Source organism: Sinocyclocheilus anshuiensis, unplaced genomic scaffold, assembly GCF_001515605.1.
Source record: "Sinocyclocheilus anshuiensis isolate Anshui unplaced genomic scaffold, SAMN03320099.WGS_v1.1 scaffold223, whole genome shotgun sequence".
Taxonomy (NCBI): Eukaryota; Metazoa; Chordata; class Actinopteri; order Cypriniformes; family Cyprinidae; genus Sinocyclocheilus; species Sinocyclocheilus anshuiensis.
This window is the reverse complement of record NW_015548214.1, coordinates 90,997-114,648: the sequence shown is the minus strand read 5'-3', so window position 1 is coordinate 114,648 and position 23,652 is coordinate 90,997. Positions and strand designations below refer to the sequence as shown.

At 35.9% G+C, this 23,652-nt stretch overlaps 3 protein-coding genes across 4 annotated transcripts; 1 reads left to right on the top strand and 2 right to left on the bottom strand.

The window, feature by feature from the left end:
- Positions 1-41: 41 nt before the first annotated feature.
- On the bottom strand, positions 42-1,746 carry LOC107653832 (60S ribosomal protein L30). The gene is made up of 5 exons (XM_016440676.1): positions 1,696-1,746; positions 1,530-1,578; positions 661-806; positions 443-573; positions 42-151 (listed from the first exon to the last, which is right to left on the bottom strand). The coding sequence occupies exons 2-5, from the start codon at positions 1,548-1,550 to the stop codon at positions 90-92; spliced, it is 360 nt and encodes a 119-aa protein (XP_016296162.1). The 5' UTR covers positions 1,551-1,578; positions 1,696-1,746; the 3' UTR covers positions 42-89.
- Positions 1,747-14,449: 12,703 nt separating this feature from the next.
- On the top strand, positions 14,450-18,975 carry LOC107653828 (swi5-dependent recombination DNA repair protein 1 homolog). Its single transcript, XM_016440672.1, has 6 exons — positions 14,450-14,495; positions 14,631-14,716; positions 14,897-14,986; positions 16,990-17,241; positions 18,312-18,362; positions 18,457-18,975. Exons 1-6 carry the CDS (start codon positions 14,491-14,493, stop codon positions 18,474-18,476), a joined length of 504 nt encoding a protein of 167 aa, XP_016296158.1. The 5' UTR covers positions 14,450-14,490; the 3' UTR covers positions 18,477-18,975.
- A 93-nt stretch (positions 18,976-19,068) lies between these two features.
- On the bottom strand, positions 19,069-23,367 carry LOC107653829 (ribonuclease UK114-like). 2 transcript variants are annotated; one of them, XM_016440673.1, is made up of 6 exons: positions 23,219-23,367; positions 21,799-21,901; positions 21,471-21,525; positions 20,968-21,036; positions 19,890-19,945; positions 19,069-19,327 (listed from the first exon to the last, which is right to left on the bottom strand). In XM_016440673.1, exons 1-6 carry the CDS (start codon positions 23,281-23,283, stop codon positions 19,268-19,270), a joined length of 408 nt encoding a protein of 135 aa, XP_016296159.1. In that variant the 5' UTR covers positions 23,284-23,367; the 3' UTR covers positions 19,069-19,267. The 2 variants fall into 2 exon arrangements, with proteins under 2 accessions (XP_016296159.1, XP_016296160.1); XM_016440674.1 differs by lacking the exon at positions 23,219-23,367 and adding an exon at positions 22,891-23,034.
- Positions 23,368-23,652: the final 285 nt, after the last annotated feature.

Sequence of the window (23,652 nt, the reverse complement as noted above, 5' to 3'; positions counted from 1 at the left end):
TCTGAACAAAAGCCGAGACAAAAATAACCAAAACCAACAAAGACCTTTTCAACCAATTTTATTTCTAAAAAGATCTGGTGGAAATGGCTCTACTTCTCCCCCTGCTGCTGCTGCTGCTGGTCTGGCATGCTTCTGATGATGTCAGAATCGCCTATCAAACACAAGAGAAAAGCATTAATGACAGAACAATTCGTTTAACCTGACACAATGCTACAATATTAATGTTGAGAATACAAAGGACAGACAGACAATGTCTAAGGTGCTCTTGAGTTCCACGTCGGAATCAAAATAGCACAAAAATACCAGCAACCTTTTAAATGTACATCTACTTTGACACATAATCTACTAAACCAGTTAACATGGAAAGTTACGATAAAACAAAAGTATAAGATCAAGTCACATCAGTTCTCCCACTGAAAGAAACCGATGCATGAATACACACCAGGGTCAATGATGGCCAGTGTGCACACCCTGAAGTATTTGCCACAGGCTGTGCCGAGCTCAATGTTGTTTCCACTGTAATGATGGACTCCGGTTTTGGCCAACATAGCGTAGTACTCAATCTCAGATTTCCTAGAAAAAAAGATACAATTGTATTGACTAAGACGCCAAACTTTTCACATTTTGACAGCAGATTTCAGAGCAGTAAACGGCACACACCTCAGAGCAGGACAGTTGTTGGCCAGGATTACCAACTTGGCTTTTCCTTGGCGAATCATTTTCTGAGACTGCTTGTATCCGAGAACATATTTACCGCTCTTCATCACAAGCTGCAGTCTGGAGTTGATGGACTCCAGGGACTTTTTCTGAAAAGATGAAGGAACAAAACCATAAATACACCTATGGCACAGAACATAAAAATACACTTCTACAAAACAATGACTAACATGTCAAATATATTTGACATCAGATATTCATACCAGTCATTTCTTTGACAGAGGTGCAAATCCTGTATATTAATCTTGCTCACTAGACTAATATGTCTAGCACATTAATATAATAGTTACACAAATAAGTTACATTTCCAAATCTATTAAGAAAGTCACGCCCCATTCGCTCTATGATCACATCAATGCACTTATAAACAGTATATACACATTATGTGACCATACCGCGTCTGCGTCAGACAACTACAATTCAATAATTTATCTCAATGACATTTCAGAATTGCTCCCGTGCTACATTCATTGCACAGTTAACGTAATAAGCGTTTGACTGATAAAGCCGCATCACTTCTTCGGAAGACACCTATATCATTAATATATTTAACATATAACGTACAATAGAAAACAAACGAGTTCCTCTGAACTAGAAACATCCTGTCAAGCAGCTGCACTCTTTAACTAAGTTAGCTAACATTTAGCCCACACGACAGCACGTAGAGATGAACATTTGCACAATGAAATGCCTGATAACAGCTCCACTGCGTAACTTAAACCTTATATTTCAGTATTTGTGGATGAAAACATGTTGGTTTTTATGATCGGGCCTGAAGGGAGCTTCCACGTGAAGCACCGCGCTCCACTCACCGTCTTCTTCGCGGCCACCATTTTTCCCGATTAGTCCGATCTGGCCAACCTAAACACAGAGGAGCAACAAATCAAAACCTATTCTTTCAAAAACCTTCTGTTTGCAGTCTTCATAAAAGCCTTAAAGAGAGTATTTTTAATCGTTTCCACCAGAAGCCGCGCTCACCTCCTGATCACACCAAGATGGCCTCGTAGAGAAAGGGCTTCCCAGCGTGCAGCGCGCGCGTAAACCTCACGCGCCCACATCGCGAGAGCGCCAAGCCTCGAGACCGCTGACCTCAGAACAGTAACCCCGTGACGTTTGGTGTCTGCGCGCGTTTACATGCACGTTCTTAAGCCGATTATGTTTAATAAACCGAAAACGCACTTGGGTCATGTAAACGCGGCAACCCGTTTTCTTTTATCGGAGTAAGGTCATAAACGGCGTAAGCATAAACCGGTCGCAACAGGTAGTTTTTTGCCTCTTACTCCGATTTCGCACGGCATGTAAACGCAATAACCCGCTTTCTGTCGGCTTATTGAAGTGCGCATGTGTGATACGTGACAGGAACGCATCGTTAGTGCAGATTTAAGCGCATCTAGACCGAGCAAACGTCTTGCAGTAAAGAAAGAAGGAAATATATCACAAAAGCACTTTTTCATGACTCAGAAAATGATAAAAATGTGTTCTCATCTCGTGCAGCAGAAGTAGAAGTGGTTCAGTCACAATGCTGTGGTTATAACTGCATGAGGATAATATATGAGCTGTAAGTTTCCCGACATGTCGCAAGCTCAATTTAACATCACAACTGACAAATGCATGGAATACTCGGAGTCAGATACGCAAATTATTATATTTCGACGTCACTACAGGGAAATAACCTGATTTATTCATGAAGCGCAGCTTACTTGCGTTGTCAGGTTACTGATGTGCATTTAAACGGGGAAAACTGGTTATTTTAATAAGCTGATATTTGTGAGTTATCAGCTTACTGGTGTGCATGTAAACGTGCTCAGTAGTGATGCGAAAAACGAACCTTTTCGAAGCTTCGACTCAACTGAACCAATTGCTTCCAAAATGATTCACTTTTTCGAAGCGCTCGAAACACCACACGCTGGTGACGCCTGCTGGTCAAAACTGTAAATGCAACACAAACTCATGTCAAAACATGCATAAAAACAGCTTTTACAAACCCAATGCAAATGCTTTATTGAAAGTATAATATATTAAATGTAATTAAAATAATAAAATACCGTTTAATATGAAGTGTCTGTATAATATATATATTTTTTTTTTATAATTAATTTCCAGGGCTTGTTTTGTTTGTTTTATGGAGAGCTTGTCTAAAGGCCAGTACGAGACTGTTCACTACAACTCATCCTTTTAATTACACAAATGTATCGTTAAAATGTCTACAAATTGATAAAAACTGATCCGAGATCAGTCTATGGCAAAACACATAGACTGGTTCAGGGGTTCGCCGATCTCACTGAACTCATGATTCACGGGTTCACAGAGATCATCTACGTTGGCCGAGAAGTGCAAAGCAGATCACAATTCTGAAAACAAAATAACAAATTACAAACGCAAATGCAAGTCTAAAAAACAAAATAACAATTCAGAAAGCACAACAACAATTCAGAAAACATTATAACAAGTCAGAAAACACAATGACAAATCAAAACAAATTTACAAGTCAGAAAACACAATGACAAATCCGAAAACAAATTTAGTTTTCTGACTTGTAAATTTGTTTTCAGATTTGTCATTGTGTTTTCTGACTTGTTATAATGTTTTCTGAATTGTTGTTGTGCTTTCTGAATTGTTATTTTGTTTTTTAGACTTGCATTTGCGTTTGTAATTTGTTATTTTGTTTTCAGAATTGTGATCTGCTTTGCACTTCTCGGCCACCGTAATCATCGCCCCCAGTCTGCAAACCCCTGAAATCTCGAACTTTGGCAGTTTGATACGCGCTCCGAACCACTGTTTCGAAACAAATGATTCGCAAAGGTTTCGAAGCTTCATGAAGTAGGCTACTGCTTCGAAAACGCCCATCACTAGGTGCCGGTAGTTCTCAGCTGTTTGACTCCAAAACAATATTCCACAATTTTCCATTAGTTCGAGATTTACTTAATGAGTATTTGGCACAATAAACATGTATGTTCATTATAAAAATGTCCATGAAGTTATAAAACTTAATTAATTTTCACACTTTTTCCATGTTTAGAAATCTCACTTTTAAAATCACGCTACTTCATGTATCCAGGTTTTTCAAGACAATTGGAAACCCTGGTCCCTGAAGTAAACAGTTGTTGAGGGGGATGAATTAAAATAAGAAATGTCCTGATTTTTGTTGTTATTGTTGTTTTAGTTTATTTTAATTCTTCTTATTTTAAATGCGTCATCTTGAGACCTCCTTGGACGTTTGCTGATGCTCGGGCCCCTGGCTGACAGCCTCTGGTGTAGGCCTATTACTCAAAAAAACTGTAGGTCTACTATCTGTCAAACATACACACTTGTTTGCATTGTTATTCTTGTATATTTTTGGTTGCCTTGGCATTAATAAAAAAGACGTTGTCATGGACTTAAGGCATGTTGTTTATTGGAATGTGAAAAAAAGGCAGATTTGAATGTGATTGGCTTGTGATGCCTTGCATTCAGTACATCACAGATGTCAAGTGAGTCATATCACAGGAAGAGCAAGTTATGAAGTTAATTGAAAATTAATTTAAAAATAAATGCAAAGGTGAATTGTTGACCAGTAGCATAAATAAAAAAATACATAAACTTAGCCTATGTATTTTTTAATGCATGCTACTGACTTGGTTTCATGTTGACTAAAAAAATTCATACAAGGACAAAAGATGTAAATTTTGATTATTTTTCTCATTTAAATTTTTTGAGGATGAACATCCTGCCTTTCCTACTTTGAGAAAAATTTGGAAGTTAAAAAGTTAAAAGTTAACCCTTTTATTTTAATAACTAAAAATATCATAATCTAAAGCCTTACTGAATCACACTGCATATAGGGAAATTGCTGTTACAAAGCCATTTTTCTTGTTGAAACCACCCACTCAAACTATTCATCCATCAAGCCATTTTCTGAGCATTAGGCATAGTTTGATGCGCATTGATGTGTTGTGAAATGTGTCTGATGGCAATTCATAATGTATAGCAAATGCACTCCCTGTATTTTATGCAATATGAGGATTTAGAGTGAATTTAGAGTAAGTCTTTTCACACGGTCAGTTATCTCAGATCAACTACTGTTTGAGGAGATTCTTACTGGTCAACAATAACTGGTGGCCTGATGTGAACTATACAAGAACATAGATAAAAATACAATTTTGTCTATTTGGTTTTCCCAACAAAGCACAAACACTGAACTGGATTGCATGTCCAACAATCCAAATATCCTATTTTAATGAAGACTGCTTTTTTTTTGTATAAATTTGTAAACAGAAAGCAAAAGTAAACGTCCATTCCATAACAGCTCATAAAGATACTATACATTATGAATTGCTATACACCTACATAACCCGAAGATAACACAATGGGGAGGTGTTATTTATGTTCATAACGATTTTAAAGATATTTTAATGTAAATGTTATTGAAAACTTAAAACTTTTGTTTGGCAAACCAGCTAGATCAGCTTGGCCAGCTAGGAGACCACATTTTTAAACTAGTTTAAGATGCTCTAATCAAGTACTATAATGAAAGTCAGGCACAGAGGTGCACTGCTAATTTAGATTGTAAATTTCAGAGCAATTAAGATTAAGTGTTCAAATTAGGGATAGTTCTCTGAAATGTTGAACAACAGTTTTAAATTGCAAAAAATAATTGAGCAATTAAAAACCAGCTCATTGTACAAATGTAAACACAACAAATAACATTCACTCAGTCAGTGAGTAACACCACTCTAAAAAATGCTGGGTTAAATATAAACCCAGTTTGTGTGAATTCGGAGCAAATCTTTGTAAAAGGTTGTTTATTTCTAAAAGTGATCAACTCAACGGCCTGAGTTTTTGCGAGACCAACTTGAACAAGAGTGAAATCTGTGTGGGAAACTTTTTCAACCTCACACAAAACTCCTGAATGCACAGATTCTGACTTGTCTCTGCCCGCCAAATTTCACAGATAATATCGGTAATAAACTTGACCTTTAAACTGAAAGCAAAACTAAATGTGGGAGAAGATGGGTGTGTTACTAATAGCTAGATAAACCATATTTTCTTGTCAACACTAACAGAACAGAAATCCTGGTCACTTGATAAGGTTGAGTGTTAATATAATGGAGTTGAGCAAATCTCTCTTCACCGAGGCGCTCTCTGCCATTCTGGGAGTCACGGTGAAATTCCAATCAGATTGTAAGGGTTTAGATGGAGTCATACAGTTGGATATTACCAGTCTAACAACTATTACCCTTCTTGGTTATGAAGCACTCTCACTTGCGGTAATGCACAGATTCTGACTTGTCTCTGCCCGCCAAATTTCACAGATAATATCGGTAATAAACTTGACCTTTAAACTGAAAGCAAAACTAAATGTGGGAGAAGATGGGTGTGTTACTAATAGCTAGATAAACCATATTTTCTTGTCAACACTAACAGAACAGAAATCCTGGTCACTTGATAAGGTTGAGTGTTAATATAATGGAGTTGAGCAAATCTCTCTTCACCGAGGCGCTCTCTGCCATTCTGGGAGTCACGGTGAAATTCCAGTCAGATTGTAAGGGTTTAGATGGAGTCATACAGTTGGATATTACCAGTCTAACAACTATTGCCCTTCTTGGCTATGAAGCACTCTCACTTGCGGTCCAACCTGTGTCATATCTAACTTCTTTACTGACACGGTTGTTTGTTGGTGAGCAGAAAAACGCAAGCTCTTCTCTCCGGAAGGCAATATTTGCAATACCAGATGACTTTTTTGATCCAGTCTTTGACTTTGACTTCAGGAACATGTCTGAGTTCAAGTTTGATTCTGTGTGCATGCGTGGAGACAAGCCGTACAAGCGGCCCTACGGGTGGATGCGCTTTGCCCTGAAGGTTCTGGATAAATACCCTGATGGGAACGCTTGGCTGGGAACAGATGGATGGAGGAGCCGTTCCGTGGCCGATGAATGGCCAGTCTCCTACCACGGAACCGGTTTACAAGGGGCTGAGGGCATCATACAGACTCACTTCAAGGCCGGAGGTGGTCAGGTGTGCGGAAGAGGGATTTATTCATCTCCAGACATCAATGTGGCAGAAGATTATGCGAAAAGCAAGACATTCACGTCGCAAAAGAATGGAAAAACTTACAAAGTCATCATGCAGAATAGAATCAACCCCCAGAAGAGGGAAATCAAGGACAAAAATATTTGGTTGGTTCCTATACCAGTAGGGACATCTGCTGAGAAAGAGAAAGAAATCGTGGAGAGCTCAATTCGCCCTTATGGCCTTCTGTTTAAAGAGGTGTAGGAAGGCAATCTGCAGCCGTAGTTGAAGTTGCTCTCATGAGATTTCGCTTGGGTATATATTTCTACTCTCAAATCTTCTGACTTTAACATTTGACTAACAAGATTGTTTATTGCTGTCTGAAATAATCCAGCATGGCTGGTTTCTATATAGGCCCGCTTTTTATTTTCTCTAATTCATTTTTGTACTGTCTGATATCTGACATACCAAACCTTAATTAATACTTTCTACTCAAGCAGGAGATGTATAACATTTTGGCACATTCATATTCATTGATTCCATAATTGTAATTTGTTATTTCTTATGTACTTTAAGCTTCCATGTGAAGAGAAATAGAAAGTTAGAACATCGCTGTAGGTCATAGACGTACAAATTCCATGAACCATATTCTAAAAAGGCTTGCTTTGTCTTGCATCTCATGAAGGGAACAATTTGTATTTTCCATAAACTATTTGTATAAAAACCAAAAACCTTAAGTGTGATGTGTTCAACTTTGTCTTGTTTAAAATGAAAAGACTACAGTAGATATATTTTCCTTTCTTTCTTAAACAATAATGTATTTGGAAAGAAAAAGATTAATTATGTTCTCTCAAACGAATTATGTTCTTTATATCTGTTCTTTAAAAATGTTTGCGTAGGCCTATATCTGAAATAAAGTTGTTTAAACCATGGTCTGTCTGAATACTGGATTCTGATTGGCTGGCAGGTATGCATTAAAACCATTTAATGCACAGGTAGTTCAAAGTCAGTTTAATCACTGTTCTATATTAATGCGCTGCCTTAATTGACGCACAATTAAATTTAATTTAATGCACTCCGCTTCGCGTCGGGTGGTTCTTGGCCTCCAATCATGCATTAAAATCGTTTAATGCACAGCTAGCCATGCATTATCCCTTACATAACCCTGCCAGTGTGCGAGAATATGTTTAAAATATTAACTGTCATATTCTGTTGAGACTGACTTCAGTGTCAGTCCAAAAGAATAAAAAATCTCATAGACCACTCAAACTCACTTGATCACTACATACCTTTTATACACAACGTTTCGGTAAACAGAGCTTCCTCAATATGTACAAAAGAAATCTATTATTCCTAGAATTTTTAGTAAACATCTATTTAAAGAACAATTCAAGCAATACAGAAACCAATACACTAAAGCTTATATATTTGAACCTCAAGAACTTTTCTAATGGCCAAAGAAATATATTGCCAACCCTATATAATCAACATTGTTTATAGATAAGAAGTTCTTTGTTGAACCTAACCTGTGAATAGCCAATCACAAAGCTTAATTTTTCAGAGTGAAATTGGTGTCAAAAATGATATCTAATGCACTGCACCCAGGATTACCATGCACTTCTGCTGTGACACACAGTATGCCTGATGTCGAACAGGTAAAATTCATAGTGGCATGTGATAGTTTGTTAGTGTGTGAATGAGTTTGGTATACTGTCAGAAAAATGTGCACAAAATGTGTACAAGGGCTTGTCAATGGGGCAGTACCCTCAAGGCAAGAGTACACCCCGAAAAGTGTAGCCTATTGGTACCCTTACAGTCTGTACCTTTCAAAGACAAATATTTGGTGACCAAATTGTACCTTGTAGTGCTATATTTGTAGCACATATGTCCAAATTAGTTCAAACTCAAATGCACAAACATCATTTACTTATCTAAACTTACATTTTTGTGAACACAAAGAGAGATATTTAATCAAGGCCATTCACACCAAGGACAATAACGTTGTGTATCCATAAATGATGAACAATAAAAACATTGACAACTAATCTAGAGCTCAGATATTTAAAGCAGCAGACAATTTAGCTGGAGCACCCACTTAGAACAAACAGAATGTTATTTTCCCTTCTATTGTGGATGCTAATACAGTTTGTTACAGTTATTGTTCTTGGTTTGAAAGGAGACGCTTCAGGACAGGTTAAACTATAGGAATACACCCTGACAGATCTGTGACAGTATCCTGAATCATGTATCATTCTCCTTGCGATTTTTTTCTCACAATTGTGAGATTACATCTCGCAAGTCTGACTTTTTTTCCTCAGAATTAGGTGATATCAACTCGTGAGTGATATAAATTGTGAGTTATAAAGTCAGAATTGCGAGGTATGGTGAATGTACACCCCGATATGAATAAATGCCTGATCAAAAACCCAACTAAACAATTACACTTAAAACAATTACATTTGCAGAAAACACTAATTTGTGCTTAAAATGAGCCTGAATTTCAAAATAATAAGTCTAATTATAAGGACATTTCTAAGCACAAACATAAAACAGTTGAAAAGTTGTAATTGCTTTTTTCAGTGTGTGAAAATGAAAATAAGAATAGGCTATGAGAAAATGTAAAAAAAAAAAAAAACTAAAATATTTAATACTATTAAATACATAAAAATATTAAATACAGTTTTATTTATCATATAATCTCATTTTATTTCGTTTTATTTCATAAAGTGTTTGTGTAAAGTCATAATTTTGTTATAATATTGTTTTGAACTGCTATTTCAGTGCATAATGCATTGCTTCCATAGTGTGATTTTTGGTTAACTGTAATAAAACCAGACCAAAAGTCCTAATAATCAAACTGAACATCATAAAAGGCCTAATTATCAATTGCAATAATAGTATATGGAATTCACAACAATTAAAAAAATGTGTTGCCCCCGTTTTTCAATAACAAATGAGATTTCAATGATATTTAGAACACTCAAGAAAGAAATGTCCCCGGTTTCCATTTCACACTCTAAAAAATGCTGGGTTATTTCAACCCAACTTTGGGTAAAATATGGACTAACTCAGCTGTTGGGTTAAATTTTTAAATTAAAATTTTAACCCAAAATGATCAAATCCTTTTAAAATAAACTTGATTAAGGGATAATGTAATATATAAATACATGCATACATGCTTTTAGTTCAAATTATTTTTATTGGCTTAGTCGGAGAGATTATAGATGAGACAGAACACAACACAACACAACCTCTGCTCTGTGTGATACATTTGACAGGATTTCTGGATGAACTGTGAGTAATACAGCAATTCTGTGGACAATAGTCATTATTCAGAAAAAAATTTGACTGCTGAATTAAATAGTGAATTCATCAAAATAATAGTTTACACTCATAAACAAAATTTTTTGCTTAACTCATAATTTATAATACCTACTGTATGAGATCAGGGCTAGATATAACAAATGGACTGTCCAACTACCAGTGTCAAAAATTAACTTTTTAATTTTAAAGTTATAGAGCAGTAATTTGCCTGAAATTTTTTCTAACCATACAAAAACATGGCATGACATCCATTTAGGTCAAATAATTCAAACATACTACGGAGCTTTTTTATTTCAGGAGTACCCTTTACAGAGGTGTCACCAGCGAGCTGCCTGACCTCTCAGTCCTCCGAGTGTCCGAGCTGTATTAGGACTTTGTCAGCACTACATCCACTTTAATCAGGATGTTCATTGAGGATTCATTGGTGGATTCTACCTTTGGAAAAGTTTAGGCTGGGAGTGTGTTTTCATACCAGCAGAAACAACCTGCAACATTACTCGCTGTCAAGATGCCCCAACGCCGCCACATCTGCCACTTACAGCCTTAACCCATCTGTCTGCTTGTTTGTCCATAGCTAACATAGAGTTTTTGTATATAGGCCTACACAACAATGTTGTACAGGAAATGTTTAACACTTTATCATAGTTACTTATATATACATGTTATTTTTACGTTTACATTACGGCAGTGCAGGTATCCAAGTTATTTATATTTACATGTTTACATTATCTACATTTGTACAAATAAATGCAAATTTATCCATCCACAATTTCTATACTAAGTATTATTTTAATTAATATATTGTGCTGTTCTGTTGTATTGTTGTGAAGAGTGAGTAGCCAAGGGTATAAAGGGTAGAAATGAAGTCTGTCTAGTATTCACTCTTCAATACTTTGCTTGTAGTAAAGGGGTCATATGACGCGATTTCAAGTTTTCCTTTCTCTTTGGAGTGTTACAAGCTGTTCGTGAATAGATAAGATCCCTGAAGTTGCAAAGACTAAAGTCTCAAAACCAAAGCGATATTCTTTATCAAAGTTAAGACTCTGCCACGCCCCCCTAAAACGGCTGGTTCTAACACGCCCCCACATATCTAGGTCACTATGTGGAAATATTTGCATAATGCCGCCCAAATGTGCATGCAAAGAAAGAAGGCGTGGTTTCAGTAACCATCAAGTCCTGACAGAAAAGTTTCAGTACATTTTACTCTTTTTTTTTCAAGTATAATCATATGCTACAGTTACACAAATATCCTTAAATGTAAAATTTACTTAAATATGCCTTGATGAAGGAAACCATAAAATATTTGAATTCTAATTGGTTAATGGAAGTTTTTGCTGTGAACGTGACTACTAAATATAGGCTATACGTGCTTCAAAGTAGCTAACACTACTGTTTACATGTAGTAATATGAAAGATAATAAGCAAAATAAATGTAATAACTCTTCATTATGTTATGTGCAGGAAAAAAACACGAACTTCTGCGGAGAGTAATGTTCGCGCTGCGCTGCTGTAACTGATCAGCGCCGCTCAGTCAGTTCGGTGGCGCTAGTAAACACGTCCTCTCTGCGCTGTCGAGTCGGTCGCGCCGCTCGAGCCGCGCCGATGACAGGTCACCGCGAACACTTTAATACCGCGCTGTTTCGTCCCACATTTGGGTTGTTCGGCTTCCCATAAGAGAGCGCGAGAGAGAGAGCGAGAGCGAGAGAGCGTGCGCGAGAGAGAGCGGGGGTCAACGAAGCGTTTGAGAGAGGCGGGGCATAGAGGACCTACAATAATGTACAGTATTTGAAAAATAATGTGTTTTTTGAACATTAAAGCATGTCAACATATTCTGTTACACCAAATACACAAAATAATGATCTTTAAAAAAGCATCATATGACCCCTTTAAGGGCGTGGTGCTGAAAATGAGTAGATATTCTACTGGAATATGGTGGGTAATCGCCCCTTTAATGGATTTTAATGGATTTGTTGTTTACAATACGTCCCAGAAAAAGTTCTGCCGCTAGTACACTTCGCTACAGGTACGGAAGTGAAGTCTCTGGTTGAGATTCTACTGGAAATACGTAAGCAGCGTTTGTGCATATAGTTAACGGACCGCTCTGGCCTGTCAAATCATCTTGTCACAGTTAACATCATCCACATTTAATTTAATTTAACTTTTTACCGTATTGAGAGAAAAGAATTAGCTTGTTTATCTGCCAGCCGTGGGTCTTTATGCGGAGAACTCTGCTCATATTTTTGTATAATGATGCATTTCAAAGCTAATGGCCAAACGGGTGTTTATAAAAGGTCACATTGTTGTTGTATATGAAATATAACACAGATAACATCAACCCTCTGGGCCTCTTCGTTTAGGAGTCACACTTGGCTCCTTCGCGGTCAAAAGTGACCAAAGCCTTGAAATGTAACTTTTTTTTCTTCAGGAAAATCAATGTAATAGGCCTACATTTTTGTTCAATAATATTTTCTGATTATTATTTAGAATTTTGAAGGGATTTTATGATACTATGCAATATTTATACAATTTTAATAAGCTATTTTTTTCCATTAGAATTAATATATTTTTTGTTATTCAATTATTTATTTAATAATTTTTTAATAAATGCAATATTTCACATTAAAACAGAATGAAAGCATTTAAAATCAATTTTTTGAAGTGAGAATTGTGCCATCTGGTGGCATTAAAAAAATATAAACGTGTTAAATGTCGTGTAACCTCCTGTATAGCTCCCTATATACACATAAAGAGGCTTTTCGATTCTAATTGTTTTTTAGACATAATTTCTTCATTTTATTAGGTTTTACATTTAGATAGGCCTATATATGTATAGATATTATAAAATACTACTTTTTTTTTGTCAAGGTTTAGATATTTTTGGTTAGATAAATATCAGGTTTTGCATTATGATTACAATAAAATATAAACATTTTGTTAGAAAGGGAACACATGGGAAGCATTTTTGTTACTCAGATATCAGGAACACCTGTTAGGCTAAAATAAGAACAAACACAATAATTACCAAACAGTAATTTGAAGAAAAAGAGGGGAATAGTAAAGAGCTCAATCCGACCTTATGACCTTCTGCTTAAAGAGGTGTAGGAAGGCAAACAGTAGGGCCTGCAGTTGAAGTTCCTCTCAGAAATGAGCTTACTCTTGCACATACAACTGTATCCAAATGCATCCAAAATACTTAACATCTGGTTGTGAAGTATTTTCCTGCTCTTTAAATCATTTTTGTGCTGCCTATATCTATAGCAGGAGGCATTTAAAAGCTAAAATAATTACCAAAGCTTTAGACCATTAATAATTCTGCTGAAACGAGACAATTATAACAATTTGACATTGATTAATTGAGTTCATTATTTGTAATACATCTATATGTGTTATGTTCGATATATGTTTCTTTGTGAAAAGGGGGAAAAACATTTCATGATAGAGAACAGAGGGACACAATTCTATGAAATGTATTAAAAAGGCATATAAAATTTGTTTTGCACACCATTAAGAGGAAGATGTCTATTTGTACAAATTTGTATAAACAGTGTATTTCTTCTCAGGAGGCCACACTCATCTGAAACCAAACACTTTGTGTTACATGTTCAGCTGTCTTTCAAAAGCAATACAGTAGAGTAATTTTTTCCCTTTTATAAAATCCAAAATATTTAAAGAAAATGTTTTAAAATAACTAGTTTACAGCTCTTCTTTGCAAAAATAACATGGTGTCGAATTTTGAAATGTTAATATTTTGAACAGTGTGTGAGACTGTTTGAAATATTAACCCTTGTGATCATTTTCCCCTTAAACTCTTCTATGTTCATACCAAAACCCTGCAGATATTATTGAAGACTTTTCCTGTTATTTTGCAACAAATATGCATGCATGTTTAGAAACATGATCCCATTGCTGCTTTTATAGGGGGAAGAACAAAACACCCTGCAGATACAATCAAATAAATCCAAATAAATAACTGGCAGGAGTAAATGTCTACACCGCTATATTCTTTGTTTGTATAGGCTACATGTCTTATAGTAGGGGTCCCTTAATATAACATTTTTATGCAGAATGATTGAAGCATATTAAATGGGATTTTTGATACCCCAAACACTTTTCAGACAACGTTTTGTCATAATTCAGAAAAACATAAGTCTCCTCATTATTTTAATGCAAACGATATAATTTAAAACAAAGAACTTTTCCAATCTCCAAAGAACAATTTATCCAAATAAAGAATCTTATAGAACTAAAAAAATGTAGCAGTGAGTTTCTTATGGATGCATAGCATTCTCTGCGCCCTGACATGATGTACCATAGTTGTAGATTTAGTTATGTACTGTAGGAATATTTATTGTAGAGCCTGAAGATGTTGACTACAGTAGTTTTTACGACAGTCTAGTTCGGGTTGGCCAGCGCTACTCCAGAAGTCACCTGTAGATGTCGCCAAAATAACTCAACCAACACATGGAGTAGGCTACGTGATGTTATATTTTAAAGTCAGAATACATTTTCTCATTAAACCTGTTATCAGATTTATATTGTTATTTTGGTTGTTAGAACTGAAGTTGAACATAAAGCGTCTCTTATAATTTCTTAACACAAAGCATTTTAATCAGAGGACAGAACTTCGCTGCTGTCTTAGCATTGCAAATTCAAATGCGACCTGTAAAGTTACCGGGAATAAGAGCAGGTTTGCATATGACCGCCGCTTATACACACTCAGAAACACCCAATATGTTCCCTGACCAGGGAATGAGTGCTGTCTGTATCAACTGCGCGTTTAATTAGCACATTCCTCCTGCACTTGAAGTCGATGTGCGCCGCTGGGCACAACAACACTCACTAAACTGCTTGACTTCACTCCTGTCAGAGGAAGACACGATGGGATGCACTTCTAGCACTCAGACCACAGCTCAAGACACAACACAACCCAACACCAAACAAGATGGGAGCACATCAGGTAAGACTACACAGCCCACAAATCACAATCGAGCTATATTTGGTCAAATGTTGATTTGCAAGGTGTTTCATGAGGTTAAGGAAGAGTTTTAGGTAAATGGGCACTGCATGCAGTGCTCACTTACCTAAAATTCTTCCTTAACCTCATGAAACACCATATTGATCATGTGATATAAAAACCATAATATAGACACAATGCTAAAATGCATGGTAGATCCTTAAGTGATAGAGGAAGATTGTGATCTTAGTTACTTTTCGGATCCTGGGTCACCCTAACTTGAAACTGAACCCTCAACCATTGTGTAAGGCACCCAGATCCTTATGCAGAATGCTGTCATCAGTCCGCCATACAGTTTAGATGTACTTGACTCCAGCGTCTCTCATAGAGAAACTTACAGTATTCATTACACTAAAAGTCCCCCTAGAGAAACCTAAGGTTAAACGCCTTGCCCAGAGCTTAAACCATAAGCAAAACCATTGCAATTTGATAACTGCCTTTAGATTATTAACCTTCTTTCAGAGAAACAGTATAATATACAGTTTTTATCATTAGCATGCATGCATGCAGTTTTTATGATCCCATGTTACACTTACATTTAAGTATTTGGCAGATGCTTTTTATCCATAGTGGCAAACACCTCCTAATTATACATTTACATACGTTCAAAAAAATTGATGCAATCTCATGAACATTCATCAAATAATGTTTTTAAAAAGTGCTATTCGAAGAGCAAATACATTTAAATAGAATTTAGAGTTTAATGGGATTGAATTAAATTTGTCAAACAAATGAAGGAAATTTGTATTTTGCTTTGTTGATGTTACATGCCTGTTTCCTGAACGATCACAGTGGATGAGTTCTTGGAATTTGAGGAAATACATTTAGGTGATCAGAGGAGGTCCTCCCCACCTCAGGTGCTCCCTCAAGTGTGGTGATGCGTGTTAACTTGCCCATGATGACATTTAAACAAAGTGTGTGCTTATATGGAGCTGAGAAGAAGGTTTCATGTATGTAAATATTGTGTGCTTTAGATTACAGATGACCGATGTCATAAACCTCTGCTAGTTTTCCTGTTTTAATGCATCAGTTTTCTTTCAGCACCTGTTGTTAGTTTTCAGTATTTAACCAGAATGTCTATGTATTGCTTTGTTTCATATAATTATAGGCAGTGCAGCTTCTTTAGTAGACCAGTCCAAGCTTTAGTTTAGAGATTTCTGTTGAATTTAAAGTGGGTCTCAAAAAGAGTTGTCTTCTACCTTACTGACACTTGATACACCGAAGATAGGAAGAGAGAAAGGACATAATATATTTTCATATTTCTGTGTTGATGAAATGTGAATTCTGTGGAAAAGATTTAAATATAGTAAAATATGTTGAACCAAACTGAGTATACTGAACTCGAATTGGAATATTTTTTTCAGTATTGATATTGATATCGTTTGTGCTGCGGAAACCTTTCTGAAAAAGTTCTGACTCCGTGCAGGCCTAGATGTACCCTATTTAAAATATGTATATGCCTAAACACGTGATCAATAATATGAGGGAAATAATAGTGAAAAAAAACAATTATTGTTTTATATTTAATCCATTTACATTGTATAACCACTATTATTTTTAACATTTTATTATCAAAATAATTTTAATATGTCAAATAATATTTAAAGTTATTTTAGTATCATTGATATACTATTATATTTTTGTTAATGTTTTGAATTTAGATATTATTTTTATATTTTCAATTTTATTATTTGGTGTTTTTGTCATTTTTATTAGTTTTTTTAAATGTCTATAAATAGTTTTTAAGTTTTAGTGATTTTAGTGCTTCAACTTCAACTTATTTCCACTAATTGCCAAGGCAACATTTCTAATTTTTATTTAGTTTTGTGTTTTATTATTTTATTACATTTTATTTTAGTTAAAGTTTATTTTATTTCAAGTGAATCTTTATTTATGGTTTTAGTTAACAATAATAACCCTGGTAAATATTTGTCTTGATCTCTAAGGAACAAATAATGAAAACGGTGGCCCTGCAGCAGACAGCGAGACAATTCCAGACCAAACCCAGGCCGAGGAATCTCCACAGACATCCAGTGCAGCTCCTGTTGCCTCGGAGGAAATACAGAGCTCTGTGGCTGCCGTAGCTCACAATGAACCAGAAGCAGCTGCTGCTGAGGCCATTACATCTGACCAGCCTGCTGAACCCGAATCAAACCCCTCCACAACAGCTGACAATTCCGAAGAACCAGCACCAAGTGGTACGTTTCACATTAACAGACAACAACACTAAAGTTTTCTTCCAGTTTCCATATCTTAAAGGGACAGTGAGCAAAGTCTCATGGAAAAACTGGCTCACAGTGGTTCTTCAAGATCAAGGTACATAATACCTTGTGTTCTATGCTTGTGCATGCAAATGACTGTGGTACTTTCAAGGTACGTATCTCTAGATGCAGAACATCTTGCACATTCTCTTTAGCAATGAAGACTTCCTGGAATACCTTTGTATTATTTAAAAAAGTTAAAGCACCATTTTACACATTCATACTTACCTTTACACTTCAAGTGAAAGGTGATGGCACTAGTCTAAACTGGTAATAGTGTGTTTGTTTAACTCTAAGTAACCTGACAAGTGTTCTACTAACTGTTCCATGACCTACAGTAGAAGTACAGCACTGCCCTGCTTAGTTTCCTCTTTCCATCACTTTTTATCAAACGTTTTGCTAAGGCTTTCTAAGCAGATATATTGGTCTTATAAAGGTTAGTATAACTGAACCTTAAGAAAGACAAGATTTTGGCTACTAAAACCAGGTTCCAGTTAGACTGGCCGGTTTCATTTCAGGATTATGAATACACAGTAAAAATGGAATTGGGAGTAGTGCATTATTTTCATCTTTAACAGTAGTTCCTTTGGCCAGATCTTAAATGTGGCGAGGGCCACAGCATGCCTCACTGCCCGAATTTTAAATGTAAATGACAATTTATCCACGGATGCAAATGTCTTGGGTGCAATGTGGAAAAAACTCTGACATTGTCAAATAACAATGACAAACCACAGAACAGAATACAAAGCAGAATGCAACAAGAAATAATACTCTGCTGGACACAGCAACTGATTTTAAATATTCATTTTTTTATTTGATTAGTTTTAGTAAGTCCAACGTGAGAAACACACAGGACGACTGATACATTTATAGTATATATGAGAATTTATAATTTCTCAGTTTTTTGGATGATGATGTAATTTATTTGGCTACTTTAACCATTATGAAGGGGAAAAAAATAATATTAATTGAGCCTAAATTAATGAAATGCATCCCTATTTCCACAGAAAACACAACTAAGGACCAGGCTAAATCTACCCCACCAGAGGAAGTGCCTGGTAAGTAGGGTAATATGATGCAAGACAGACCTAAAAATCTTCTCCTGAGGATAAATGTCTTGTCTGATTTCCCATACCACTTCATCTCTTTCAGCCTCTGGTGAAGATAGTTAAGTGCGCATCATTTGGCACAGTTACTACAGAATCCAGATTCAACCACCTATTTTCAATAAAATAAAGATTCACATGAATGGTTTCAAAATACAGTGGAACATTAGTTTATTTATTATATAGATATTGCTTGTTCGTTGCCAAGATATAGACCAACTGGTCTTCAGAGACTCTGTGCCTGTCTTTGTATACACAGAATACAAACATCCCACTCTAGTTATAGTTTAGTGAATTATAATTGCTGGCTTTAGCTAGAGATTTCCTTCATCGATATTTAATATTGGTGCCTATTTTAGTGGCTTTACCCCTTTATAAAAAATGCAAAAAGCCAAAGAGAATATGAAAATCATGGAATGCTATTTATATAATTATGTAATATTTTAACCAACTGAAATAAAATGTTATATACATTTAAAATGACAAAGGACATAATATTTGAAAAACAGGCTTTTTGGTTTTATTTATTGTATGCTAATGTTTTCCTGCAACAAACACAACAGATTGAACTCAACAAATGGAAGAAATGTTGTTTTTGTGGTGTGGTTTGATTTAATGTGATAATGACAGATTAATGTGATAATGACAAGTCTAAAAATAAAGTTGAATTGAACTGGGCTTTGAACTGAACTCTCGATAGCATATTTATATTAGCAAAATGGGCAACAGAAAAAGAGTGTTTTTTTTTCTGTTGGTGACTTGGGAGGTTAAAAGTTTGATTGATTTTGTAATATGGGATGCGGTTTGTCTCCATATAACTGTATTTACAATGTGTGATGCATGCCGGGGTCATATAGTCAGGGGGCATCTGTGATGGGTCCCAACACAGCGACCGCTTCAATCTCAACAAGTCCTCCCTGTAAAACAGAAAGTGAAGTTCAAATGAGGTATAAACAAAGCAGGTTTATGGGATTTCCCTCCCTTTTTATATCAAGTTGATCACGTAGAGTAAAGTAATAGCACAACTCTCCTCAAAAAGTCATATAATTTGAGGTATTGTTAATTTCCTTAACTCAAACAGTGTGAGATGGCTTGTGTGCCAAAGTTTAATACTTACACTACTGTTCAAATGTTTTGGTCGATATTGTTTCAGAAATGTTTTGAAAGAAGTCTCTTATATTCACCAAGGTTGCATTTATTTGATCAAAAACAGTAACATTGTGAAATATTTTTACAATTTAAAATAACTGTTTTCTATTTTAAGATATTTTGTAATCATTATTCCAGTCTTCAGTGTCACGTTATCCTTCAGAAATCATTCTAATATGCTGATTTGGTGCTCATTACATTACTGATTATCATCAATGTATGTGTGTGTGTGTTTTTTTAAAGCTACTGACCCCAAACTTTTGAAGAGTAGTGTGTAGTTACCTGGTTGTCTTAGCAAACACCAATAACTAGTCTATGTTTAATACTTACTCTGGGCAGGGCAGCTACTTGATAGGCAGCTCTAGCTGGGAAACTGCTCTTGAAAACTTAGAAAAAGAAAAGAAACCAAAATGTTTTTAGACTTTGGGGAAACTCTGTTTTTTTTACTGGTGACAAATGTATACAAAACTGCAAGTAAAGTTGAAATTGACACTTTGTATCTATAAGTTGTACGCTATATAAAATATAATCTTCATCTTACATAGTCGACTACTGCAGTTCTTGTGACATGAAAAAGAGCCTCTTATCCCTGTGTGTATCATTAATTGCATCATATGTTTTAAAGACAGAATGACGTGAATTCAGTTTAGAGTATTTGTTGATGCTGCAGGTTTGCATGTCACATCATGGAAAGTTCTGTGTGGTAGGAGGCAGTGATGATGGGTTGTCCTCGTATAGAGGAGGCTTTCGTTTCACAGAACTGCACTGTATCCCTTTACACGCAGACAGGATAGGATTACCCATCAGCATTGTTTTCAAGAGGAAATACCCAGGGTTGCACAGAGGCATTTGTGTAACAATCAATAACTTGCATAAAGCATTATCACTAAAGTGCAGGATGGGAAGTAAAGCAATTTTAGGGAAGGTATCCACCTTATTTTCCCTATAAGAGCGGGTGTGGTCATTTGTAAATTTAATGTGCGAGGCTTCCGGTGTCATTTGTTTCCAGCTATTTTTAGCTGTACAAAACAGCTTGTTTTGCTGCTTGATATTGCAAACTAGTGTGTCTTAATTGTTATTTTAATGTATTATCTTAATTACGAACATACTGGTTTGTAGTGCAAACAGTTTTACCGTTTCACTTCCCTACAGCGGCTAATTAACCGGAAGTCTCGCACATTCACAGAAGACGGCTTACTTCCACGTTGACAAATAAGGTGGATATACAGGAAACACAAATGTCATGATTGTTTTTAATTCCAACAACAAAGGACACCAATGTCATTCCCAATTATGTGGTGTTCTACATTACCAAGGCTACTAAAAATGTAAGGGAAATCTGTGGTTGTATGTGTATATGACACACTGCGGTGAATTATTCCATTGTGACTGCTTTATTAATACTCACACTGCTTGTAAACATCATTGACGTTATTGAAGTCATTAATGTCTGTTAACAGCACAGTGGTTTTGACAACTGCAAAAAAAAAAAAGCACACATTATAAAATTCTTGAAAATTTGTAAGAAGGAACAGACATGTTAAGGGAATGGTTCACTCAAAAATGAAAAATTGCTCAGGCCATCCAAGATGTGAAAATGTAGAAATGTAGCATTACATCACTTGCTCAACAGTAGATCCTCTGCAGTGAATGGGTGCCGTCAGAATGAGAGTCCAAATGGCTGATAAACACATCACGATAATCCACAAGTAATCCACGACTACAGTCCATCAGTTAATGTCTTTTGAAGTGAAAAGCTGCATGTTTGTAAGAAATAAATCCATCAAGACATTTTTAACTTCAAACCGTTGCTTTGGGTTCCCATTTGCAATGCAGCATACATCCTGGATGGCCTGAGGGTGAGTACATTTTAAGCATATTTTCATTTTTGGGTGATGCTTGATGATTTACCATTTTCATATCCACATTCAGCAGCTTTCAGAATCTCCCCCATGTTAAGGAGTGCCTATGGAGTTGTAAGGGAAAAAAAACACAGAAACATACATAATTACATGTATCCCATATTGGATTTTTTAATGAAAATGACTACTTTGTGTAATAAAACTTGTTAATTTGTGTAGCAATGTCAACATAAAATCCAACCTGACCATATTTACTTAATATATTAATTACTTAAAATATAATTCAAATACATGATTGTGAATGAATCATTTATTCGAAAAATATCTTCATCAAAATGTCAACAATTATTTAAGGGCCACTGTATGTGTTTTGTCACCTGCTTGGCTTGAGCCTGCACTCCTCCCGCCACCAACTGTCCACTAACATCCATGCCGATCTGTCCTGAGATGTACATTGTACGGTCCACCAAAACAGCCTGGCTGAATGTAGGAACAATATCATTTAAAATGTGAATGAATAGTGAACTCTGATTTTGGAAGGAATAAGGATGTTGTACTCATACATTACAATGCATTGTGGGAAATATTGTCCTTCTCTGCCTTCTGCTGGCACAGCCAGTGCACTGCAGTTACAACTAGCCCAGCAGCCAATCAGGTTTTCTTGCTTTATTTAATGTTGGGCACAGTAAATTCGGATATTACTAATCATAAATTGGATACTGAATATTATATAAACTAAAATATCACTCAGTAGCATTGTAGACCACCAAGATCAAGTGTAAGTTCAACTAGAGATCATAGTCCAAGACAATACCAATTCCAAGTTAATATGTGTCTAATACAAGACAAGTTCAGTAAGTTACATAATGCAAACATTAATGCCAGTTGTTTTAGCACAAGGTTTGCACAACTGCAAGGAAATTAAAGATCATAGGTCAGCTCATACATTAAATCTCATCAATATTGATTCATGTTGGTTTAAATCATGTAATCAACTGAGCATAAGGTGAAATGGCTATAATATAGAATATATGCAAAAAAAATGACATTAATCTAGTGTCAGAAATACTTTTCCGAAGCACCCTTTTTTAATTTTTATATTTTTTAACATAACCACATATTAAGCAGAACAAACCACATTGACCTCTGGTCAAGTCAATGAACTTGACACCTCCTCTTACTGTCTATTGGTTGAAACACTAACACCCCCAAAACCACTTTCAAGTGCATTTTGTGAAAGAAAAAAAGCTCTTAAATCTGCAAATGTCTTTTTTGCATGTAATGAAATAAAGCGTTACTAAAGTTCAGTGCTACTGAGAAACTTTTTTATAAAACGGTGGTATTATGGAGCGTTACAAATAATCTTCTTATAATGCATTCAAAATAAAATCCCAGTTTTACAATTTTAAACAGTTTGGAATCTAAATGCTATTGTTCTGTAACATTAAAGTGACTGAGAAGACTCTTACCTGTATATGCCCTGTCTAATAGGGGCTTTATGTGTATATGGGATTTTTCTCTGAACAGAATTCATCTCGTCCAAACAGCTTATATGAAAAATAAGTCGCACCAAATCTCCAGCACAAAGTTGAGTGCGCTTTCTAAAGACACGCCCCGAACGAATATTGCACTGCAGCCTATGTCAGGCCTTTTGCCGGTCAATGCTGACTGTTAAATGCATAGCTGGTGGTGCTTTATGTAGAAATCACACTTATCCATATGCTAGGGCATGTCACGTGTGGGTTTGTTGAGGAGCGTAAACATGATGGTTTGACTTGACGGCAGACGGACTCTCACCTGTAGGGCCCGATGGCGGCTGGAGCAGCTGCAGTGTGAATGATCTTCCTAATAACCGCAGACATCTCTCAACACTGAGATCCAAACGAGACCCGCGAAGCACAGCTGTCCGTAAACTTCTAGTTGAGTTAATAATGAATGAGTGTAAAGCAGGTTTGTAGGGACTCACTTCCAGTAGGCGTCAGCGATTCCTACCATAACGACCCACATATAGAGACATTGAATGTGTAATTACGATTATTCAATAACATGTCGCACAGAATGGAACTATATTTGGGGGAAAAAATTAAGGAAATAAATGGTAGACAAAGCATACACGGTTAAACAAGCTGATTCAGGTCTTTGTGCATAAATATAGTAGTTAACACTTGGCAGAATAAAGCAGAGCTCTGTGTAATTGAGTGATTACGGTAATTCAAGTAACCAGTCAATAA

Coding starts and splice junctions, on each gene's coding strand:
- LOC107653832 (XM_016440676.1), bottom strand. CDS start 1,550: ATGGTGGCCGCGAAGAAGACG. Junction 574..660: donor AACAACTGTCCTGCTCTGAG/GTGTGTGCCGTT, acceptor CTTTTTTTCTAG/GAAATCTGAGATTGAGTACT. Junction 152..442: donor ACTGGCCATCATTGACCCTG/GTGTGTATTCAT, acceptor TGTGTTTGATAG/GCGATTCTGACATCATCAGA.
- LOC107653828 (XM_016440672.1), top strand. Junction 14,717..14,896: donor GTTACCGGGAATAAGAGCAG/GTTTGCATATGA, acceptor CACTCCTGTCAG/AGGAAGACACGATGGGATGC. Junction 14,987..16,989: donor ACAAGATGGGAGCACATCAG/GTAAGACTACAC, acceptor TTGATCTCTAAG/GAACAAATAATGAAAACGGT.
- LOC107653829 (XM_016440673.1), bottom strand. CDS start 23,283: ATGTCTGCGGTTATTAGGAAGATCATTCACACTGCAGCTGCTCCAGCC. Junction 21,902..23,218: donor GCCGCCATCGGGCCCTACAG/GTGAGAGTCCGT, acceptor TCCTACATTCAG/CCAGGCTGTTTTGGTGGACC. Junction 21,037..21,470: donor TGAATGTGGATATGAAAATG/GTAAATCATCAA, acceptor TTTTTTTTGCAG/TTGTCAAAACCACTGTGCTG.